Source organism: Vigna unguiculata, chromosome 1 (genome assembly GCF_037176805.1).
Source record: "Vigna unguiculata cultivar grain cowpea cultivar isolate G323 ecotype 2 chromosome 1, ASM3717680v1, whole genome shotgun sequence".
NCBI classification, from domain to species: Eukaryota; Viridiplantae; Streptophyta; class Magnoliopsida; order Fabales; family Fabaceae; genus Vigna; species Vigna unguiculata.
In genome coordinates this window covers 34,706,146-34,715,385 of record NC_140792.1, presented here as the reverse complement: position 1 = coordinate 34,715,385, position 9,240 = coordinate 34,706,146, and the positions used below count along the sequence as shown (strand labels likewise).

Below are 9,240 nucleotides of genomic sequence, written 5' to 3'. Positions count from 1 at the left end.
TGAACTAATACTTGAACAAAATAAAAAAGGACTTTGTTTTGATGAACTTCAATATGAATCTTGTTGAAATAAGATTTCGAGAAAAAAAAAAAAAAACTTTTTAACAAAACATATATAGCCCTTTTCATGAAGGAAAACTCTTCTGAAAATGGTAGAGTAGGAAAATTTAATTCCTGGATGCAGACATATATAGCAGACACTAGAAACGGCTCAATGCTTAAAGGAAATACTAAAACCGCGAATGACAGTAATCTGAAACCATCTTGAATCTACCAAAAATTGTAAACGGTGAAAACTTCATAAATATAAGGCAACGCGAAAGCAAAGCACTTACATAGGTGTTGGAAAATTATTATCATATGAGGTACATGATAGAATAGTAATAAGTTGAAGATCTATAAGAGTTTTTTTATCAGTTCAAACGTCTGCGTCTTGGGGCACGAGAATCTCCACTATCCACATCAGACAATCTTGAAGCATCATTCCTCCTCCTAGAAGAGGATGTTGACAAGGATACCATGGAATCAATCTCCACAGCAGTGTCCACTTGACTCTCTGAATTTATAACAGCGCCAATGCTTGAAAAAGAATCCCTGTCATCAACCGGAGGTGAAGGTTGTTCTTGGTTCCTGCCAATTGCATTGCTACGGAAATAAGCCTCCAGTAACCTTTCAGCAGAAGTGAGTGCTGAAAGAGTAGAAAGCGTTGCTCTGTGTGATTGTGTTCTTCGAAGCAAATGGGATTGTTGCACCCTACTTCGGTTATCCCCTGCCTCAGCAGTATTATTAGCATTATTCTGAGCAAAAGCCATCACATCCTCTGGGAGTGGCCCTAAATTCTGCTCTCTCCGCATCCCTCGAGCAGTCAAGAACCTACTTAGCAAGGAAGTAGTTCTCTCTGCATTTTCACGGCCACCATCCACTTCATGTGGCTGAACATAATCACGAGTAAGATCAATTCTACTCCCAAGACGCCGAATCATCTCTTCCACAGGGAGTGCAAATGCATTTCTCTGAATGGTTTGTCTCAGACTCTCAACCCTCCTTGCTTGGGGCCTAGGAGGGATCTTGAGAGCAGAATCCTCCTCATGACCTCGGACATTGTTTCCTCGCCCATATATTGGGGTAACACTTTTGAGAGTCACCTCTCCCTTGCAAACTGGGCACTCTTTCGCATCAGAATGCAGATGCAACCACCTATACAGGCAAGGCCAACAAAACAAATGGCCACAACAAGTCACAACAGGATCCCTTGAGAGGTCCAAACAGATGTTACAATCAAAAAAGTCTCCATCAGTGCCACTACCCTTCTCAACATCATCCTTCTTCTGCGAAGCCTCGTCCTCTGCAACACCATTCACATTCTCACATGCCTTTGGCACCTCCTCCATTCTCTCCTCGGCCGCCACACTGCCTTCTCCCGCCTGTAAGGCGGTTCCATTTCCAGAATTGACCAGAAACTGGTTCAATTCCATGGAGATATTGTGGGCCTCAGGAGGAATATGAAAATGCCGCGCAGCTTCAGGTGGGATGTGGACATGAAGTTCAGGGTGAGGTAGGGGAAGATGCCGCCATCGCCATCGTTGTCGTGCCCTAAACCTCACAGCTTCACTAATCCTCTGAAGAGGCTCTCCTATCCAATCATCCAAGTTCACAGCTTCATTGCTTATGGGGTCAGTTTCAGGCTCTGGGCCTGGACCCAGATTCAAATCAAGGTTCATTGCATCGGAGGTCTCTTCCTCCATCGCAGCAGCTTCAATCACCAAACTGGAAAGACGCTTCCTTTATTGCAAATTTCAATTGCAGGGAAAGGAAAACAACAAAGGAAAGGAAAGCGAAAACTTTTCCACAAAAAAACCTCGAGTCCAACACAAATCCCAGAAACCCAGGTAAGAGGGAAATTAGGGTGTCGAAATTAACAATCAGAAGAGAAAATCCCCCAATCTTGAGGCGAAATTGAGCTCAAACCCTAGTTTCATCGCAAACACGAAGGACTCCAGATCCAATACAGAGGGTTGACCACAATTGTAAGGAGAACCCATGGTGAATTACTCGAATTAAACTCGAAATGAAGGGAAGCTGCGTAAGTGTTGCCGATTAGGGTTATGCAAGTACAAGTTTACGAAAAAAAGACGGATAATTTTTTTTTATACATGTAATCAGGAAAAGAAAAAAACAGATTGAAGGAATGAAAGAGGGAAAATGGAAGAAGGGAGAAGAAGAAGAATTGAGAAGAAGATAGAAGACCTTGGAGACAAGAGACGGTAGAATTAGGGTTGGATCATTGTTTGTCGTCGGTGCGCCGTGCTTGCGGTTGGATCTAGTGAGAGAGAAATGGGGTTTAGAGGAAAGAGAAAATGGTTAGTGAGGGAGAAGAAGGTAGAAGAAGAACAACCTCACCTTCACCTGGTATGGTACGTATGTTGTTGTGTTTGTGGTGGTGATGAACGGTGTGATGAGGTAGAGGCACGAGTGGGTTGTCTGTGATATTCCTACGCCGCTCGCTGCACCAAGGCGATATCAGAGCCGTTCTTGTGATGAATCACAATGAAACAATTCTCCTTCTCTTAGCCTAATTACCATTATTATCTCATTAAAAAAGCGAGGTTTTCTTAAGACCACCTCCACCTGCATAACTTTTTTCTGCTTAGGATTATGTCTGAACTATATTAAACTTGGACCATGGTTAGGGGAAAAAAAATTCTCTAACCTTTAAGGAAACTATATTTCTAAATTTCAACCTGAAATTATTAATTATTTTAAGTACTAAGTGAGATAAATCACCTCATGCTAAGGTGACTATTGAAAATATGATAATAAATTGTTTTATCATATTAATTGAATCTTTTAGTTTGTTTTTATGTTATGAAAATTGTTTATTTTATACTAAATTTATGATTTAAGCAAATTATTTTAAAATAAAGTAATTATTATTTTATTATCTTAAATAGAAAAGTGAAAATTTGAAGTTGAAGAGGAGAATTATTTTAGGATTTTCTTGTTAGAACTAAAAGAGGATACAAGAGAAATGAAATACACAAAACAAAATTGGTGTGATGATGTATACAAATGCACACTGATGCACTCAGAATTATAAATCTAATTAGAGTAATTATACAAAACCCATAAAGATTTGAATCACATTTTTAACACTTATTTGATTCAAAATTTTACAAATGAAATCAACTATATTCGAAAGACTTTCTTAATTCCTCAAATCTTTTTATCTTTAAAGCCATTGTCATAATATCAACTGGTTGCACTTCAGTCTTGTAATGCTTTAGTTTGATTCTACTCTTGTTGACTTGATCCATGAGAAAATGAAATTTGGTGTCTATATACTTGCTTCTACCATGAGACATTGGATTTTTGGGCAAATTTATGGTTAATATTTTTATAACATATCATCAATTCATTAAGTAGTGAGCACAACCACAATGCTTAACATAATGTTGAATAGGCTGCAATATATTCTGCTTAACATGTTGACAGTACCATCGCTGTTTGCTTCTTTTAGCTCTAAGATATAGGGGACCTAGACAATAGAAACACTTGTCCCATAGTGTTTTTTCTATCGATCAAGTCTCCAACAACAATTAGAATCAGATTAGGCTACAAGACGTAGATGATTATCTTCTTTGGTTTGATGGGAGAAAATAATTTCATATGACAATGTCCCTTTCAGATATTTCATTATTCTCTTTGGAGCTCCGAGATGTGATTGTCTAGGATTATTCATGAATTTACTCACAAATATAACACTGAAGGCAATGGTCTGTTGTGACAAATAAATCTCAAACTACCAACAATCTTTTTGAACAAGGTTCCATCAACTGAACCTTCATGCTCAATCTTTTTCACATTTACCTCAGTTGCAGTTTCTGCACGATTTTACTCCAACATATTCAATTTCTTTAGTACCTCTAAAATGTACTTCTTCTGGTTCATATCAGATCCCTTTTCATATCGACCAACTCTAATCCTAAAAAATATGATAGGATTTCCGATTATGTTATTTCAAATTCCTTCTTTAAACTTTGCTTGAGTGATTCAATAATGACTGGACTGCTTCCTATAATAAGTAAAACATCCACATTTAAGCAAATAACAATAATTTTAGTGACATTTACAACCTGAAAAATACAATCCATGTTCAACTGAACATTTATGAAACCAACACTTTGAAAAAAAGTATCAATCCTTTTGTTTGAGGCCCTTGGTTCTTGTTAGAGGCCATAAATAAAGAGTCATCTTTAATTTCAAAACCGTATGTTCATTCCCTTTACTTATGAATCCAGGGGTTGCGTAATGAAGACCTCTTCACCCAGTACTCCATTGAGAAAGGCAAATTTAACATCAAGCTACCATTACTTCCAATTCTTCCAACTAGTCAAACCAACAATCAACCTTACAGTTTCCAATTTACCCATTAAGGCAAAAACCTCTTTAGTAATCTAACCCCTCCTTTTACACGAACCCTCTAGCCACCGATCTAGCTTTATGTTTAGCCAAAAACCCATCCAATTTGATTTTAACTTTGAAAACCCATTTGACACTAATAGAAACCTTATTCTGAGGTAATTACACCATTTGTCAGGTTCTGTTCTTCTCGATGCTCCTCAGTTTCTCTTCCATAGATGATTTCCATACTTTGCTAACGAGTGCTTCTTCAAAACAAAAAAAAAAAAGTTCTACATCCGCCAAGAGTGCCAAGTGTTGTACTAGATCACCATCATCTGAAATTGCATTATCAAAGTAAATCTGATAACCTGATAGGTTTGAAGGAAACATTTTATTCCTTGTTGGTCTACTATTCAATGCCTGAGACTCACTAATCACTGTCTATTATCCTTGAAATGATCATTTTCTTCCCAATCAAACTCTAAACTTGAATTGTTCCAGATTTGAATTCACTACATGAATTAGATTCATCAAAGTGAACATCTTTACCGAATGAAACTTGCTTTGTCTCGGGATTGTACAATTTGTAGGAGCCTATGGAGTTGTAACCTACAAAAATTATTGGTTCGCTTTTATGATCAAGCTTCCTTCTCCTTTGATGGAATGTGTTTGTAACACAATGAACCAAAATTTGTAAGATGCTTGACTGAAGGCTAGACCATGCTTTTTTCTAGAACCATTGAGTTAAGCCTTTTAGTAGGACATCTTTAAAACATGTACAACAGTCACAACTGCTTCACCTAAAAAACTGTGAGGAAGATTCTTCTGTCTTACCATGCTTCTTATCATGTTCACAATTGTCCTATTTCTTCTCTCTCAGCAACCCCGTTAATTTAAGGAGTGTAAGAAGTAGTCAACTCATGTACACAATACCGTTTTCCTTAAAAAACTTTTTTATCTCATTGGAAGTAAATTCACCTCCACCATTTGTTCTCGACACCTTTATGCATCTCCCTGATTGTTTCTCTACAAGAATCTTGAATTCTTTGAAAACATTAAACACTTCACTCGGCTGTAATTAGGTATAACCACAATTTTCTTTTGAAATCATCCACAAACAAGGCAAATATGTGTTCCCTCCCAGTGGAGGAACATCAAAAGTTCCACACACATTTGAATATACAACATTGCAATACATCACTAGCTTTAGACACAATATATGAACTGAATGAACTTCTTAATTTCTTACTGATAAGACAATTATCACAAACTTTCTTTGGAATTGCAATTGAAGGAAGACTATTTATCATATCTCTTTATCTTTGAAGACTTAAATATTTGAATTTTAAGTGACCCAATCTCAAATGCCATAGCCATGAATTATCTAATAACAAAGCAACAAAAAAAAAACATTATGATTGAATGGTGTTTAGACTTACCTTGAAAGTCTTGTTCGGAGCCAAATGGGCTTTAATAACCATTTTGTTTGTAAAGTCATAAATCTTTAAGAAACCATTAACCATGTTCATTGAAAATCCCTTCTCCAACAATTGACCGATGCCAATTAAATTGCTCTTCATCTCAAGAACATATAGCACATCAGAAATTACAACTTGTCGACCATCTTCTCATGTTACTAGCATATTCTTGGTTCCTTCAACCTGAATAACTCTATTATCAACAAATCTTACAATGCTTTTCTTCTTTTCATCAAAATTAATAAGCCAATCACGACGACCTGTCATATGGTTTGAGCACTCAGAGTCTAAATAACAACTTTCATTGTTGTCTAAATATGGGTTGGTAACTAGAGCTGTCAAAACGGGTAATCCGGCTCGACCCACCACGGGTTGATGATTTAGTGAGCCAACCCAACCCGACTCACTTTTTAGCGAATCAAAAAATTCGAACCCGGCCCGGCCCATCACGGGTTGACGGGTTAAACGGGTTGACTCACGGGTTCACTTAATTAAAAAAAATATTATTTTTTTTATATTTCTTTCAGTCAAAACTAAATTGTAATTCTAATTAAAATTTAAATAATCTTTAATACAATCCAAATACAAATCAACCTAACATGACCCAAATGTAAAGCCCAACTTAATAAAAAAACACTTGTGTGACCCTTTTATCTACGAGTTGGTGAGCCAGCTCGGCTCACCACGGGTTCAACCCGGATTAGCCAGGTTCTAAATGAGTCTTGTCAAAAATCAACCTGTATTGAAATTTGTAAAAAAATTTCAACCCAACTCGAACCCGTGGTGAGCTGGGATGGCTCGTGGGTTCCAACCCATTTTGACATCTCTATTGGTAACCATCATCATCAAAAAGAGGTTCTCCAGGATCGTCATTAAAAACCTTTTCTTCTTTAACCATGTATGCTTAATGTGATGGACTTCCCTTATGACATCTATGACTTAGTGCAATCATACATTCTTTGGAGAAATGGCCAATGCAATTAGAATTAAAACATTTAATTCACTTTCTATCAACTACCTTTTCCTTTCCACCTCGTGAATTACTGGAACTCTCTTTCTTACTTAGACTTTTAGATTGATCTGAATCAATATTTTCCTCGACTATTTCTACCATAGCCACCTCCCAAATGTCTACCACGTCCTCGACCACGACCTCTAAAATTGCCTCTGTAGCCTCATTTTCAAAATGCGCCTCATCAACACATTGATGAATAAAAAAAGGTTGTTTTACAATCTTTCTTATGTTCTTTGTAAAGTGCCTTTTACGCATACGTGGAATCTTCCTTGAGCATTGAGTACCCTTCTTTGAGAATTACTACGACATCCTAGTAACCGAAAATTGCTTTCATTTGTACATGCCACAAATCCTAGTTCACCCCATAGAACCTGACTCTAATTCCAATTTGTCAGAACTAAAAGAGAATGTAAGAGGAATGGAATACATATAAAAACTTGTTTTACTAATGCGATGCACACTGATGCACATAAATACACACATAACAATAGTTACAATAGTTTAAAATAAAGTAGTAGTTACTTATAAAATTATAAAACTGACTAGAGTAACAACACATAACCCACAAATTCTTTGAATCACATTTTAACATTTCTCACTCAACGAGTCATATCTTCGTTCAATGAGAAGAGAATTTTGCTCCTCGAGAGAGAAGCACATTCACTTAATGAGTGAAGGAAGTTAACAATATTTAAAAAGTTATCTTGCTGAGTGAATGGTTATACTCACATAACAAGAAGTCATTCTTTTCGAACTATTGAAAAAATGAAATATGAATGTAAAGAGTAGCTTTTTTGGAGAGGGACAAAACTAGATACCTTTTCGAAGAGTTGCTTGATAAGGATATTCAAGACAACTTCCCACTTTAATCTTGTCATTTTTGTGCTCCAAATATATAGTAGTAGTTAACTCCTATTTTCATTGGGTGAATGTCAGGAATCTCATCTTTATGTATTTTTTCTTTGCAAAAGAAATATGTTACATGGCTCTTAAGTTCTTCCTTAGTGCTTAATGTTACATGGTTGATTTTGTATGATTTTTGTTGTATCTAAACATTGAAAAATGTCTTTAGAACTGGGTTTCAAGATTGAACAACTTAGAGATGTGATTCTAGACATATTTTTATATCTCTTGGTCGTTATAAACACTTATCATTCATAGAAATATTGGGTAAAAAAATAAGGTGTTAATATCTTTGCCTTAACTTAGAAAAAATGCATTGAATTGAGTTCATGTACCCGTGCTGAGATTGTCATGACCAAATGTTTAAGCTAAGCCAAAAATGTGCCTAAAGCCTCCCCAACCAATTAACCTCTATATTTGGTGGAGGTACTCGAGCTTCATCAACCACTACCCGTGTCATATCAAAATATAAAGGGACAATATAGATGTTATCAACTCTCCCTCTTTTTGTTGTCCAATTACAACTAAACGAGAGATATTATCTTAAACATATAACTCACATTGATTTGGTACATTAGTGTGAGTGTGATTCATTAAGGGATTTGCAACAGAACATAACCTTTTGGTGCTCACTCTAATGAACTCGGGAAGTGTATAAGTTGTTCCTTGAGTATGCTACTGAGAACGAGCAAAAGACTATAAATTTTCATCAAACTCTTGTTGCAAGGACTGCCAAATTTGATTAAATTTTTCTTTAAATTGTGTCTCCACTTTATGCAAGGCATCCTTATTGCAAGAGTTGGCATTTCTCGGTGGTGGTGGACTGAAGTAATCTTGGAGACACATGTCACACCAGTATCACGCACATGTCTTGGGTGTTTTGGTCTTCCTATGGTTGTCGTCAAAATATTGTCTTGACCACGACAAAAAAAGGAGTCCTATGTAACATGCTCAACTAAGGAATATTATAACATGTAAAGGGCTCAAGTGAAAAAATCATCAAATAAAGGCGATGGACTAATCAACAAAAGGCAATCATCAAAGTTTGTGGGTAGGCACAAGAGTGAGAGAGAAAAGATTCCCAATAGACAATTGGGTGACTATGTGTATAGTGGATTATAGAAGGGGAAGCGTCACCTCTGATGGGGTTGTTGGTTGTTATCTAGCTTCTACTTTCACTCTTTATTATCTCATCATCTTCTCTGAAATTTCTTTTTTCTTATTCCTATGTGTCATGGCTCACACTAGGTCGTGACTTGAGTCCTTCTTTGTAAACAAATCCAGCGAATAAAACAATATAATAATTCTCTTCTTTATTGTTAACTAATTTTTTTCCCTTTCAATTTGTGTTTTCATTGCCACCATTACAAAAAACATACCATAAGGATCTCTAAAATGATATGAAAAAAAAAATGCTTGATGCAATTGAGTAAGAAAAAGGAAG

General features: G+C 36.4%; 1 protein-coding gene across 7 annotated transcripts; it reads right to left on the bottom strand.

Annotated features, from left to right (window-relative positions):
- Positions 1 to 279: 279 nt before the first annotated feature.
- LOC114184573 (uncharacterized) lies at positions 280 to 2,637 on the bottom strand. 7 transcript variants are annotated; one of them, XM_028071880.2, is made up of 3 exons: positions 2,400 to 2,637; positions 2,247 to 2,319; positions 280 to 2,078 (listed from the first exon to the last, which is right to left on the bottom strand). In XM_028071880.2, the coding sequence occupies exon 3, from the start codon at positions 1,742 to 1,744 to the stop codon at positions 413 to 415; it is 1,332 nt and encodes a 443-aa protein (XP_027927681.1). In that variant the 5' UTR covers positions 1,745 to 2,078; positions 2,247 to 2,319; positions 2,400 to 2,637; the 3' UTR covers positions 280 to 412. The 7 variants fall into 7 exon arrangements, with proteins under 7 accessions (XP_027927681.1, XP_027927703.1, XP_027927709.1 ...); XM_028071902.2 differs by having other exon boundaries at positions 280 to 1,766; XM_028071908.2 differs by having other exon boundaries at positions 280 to 1,766; positions 2,395 to 2,604.
- Between the last annotated feature and the right edge of the window lie 6,603 nt (positions 2,638 to 9,240).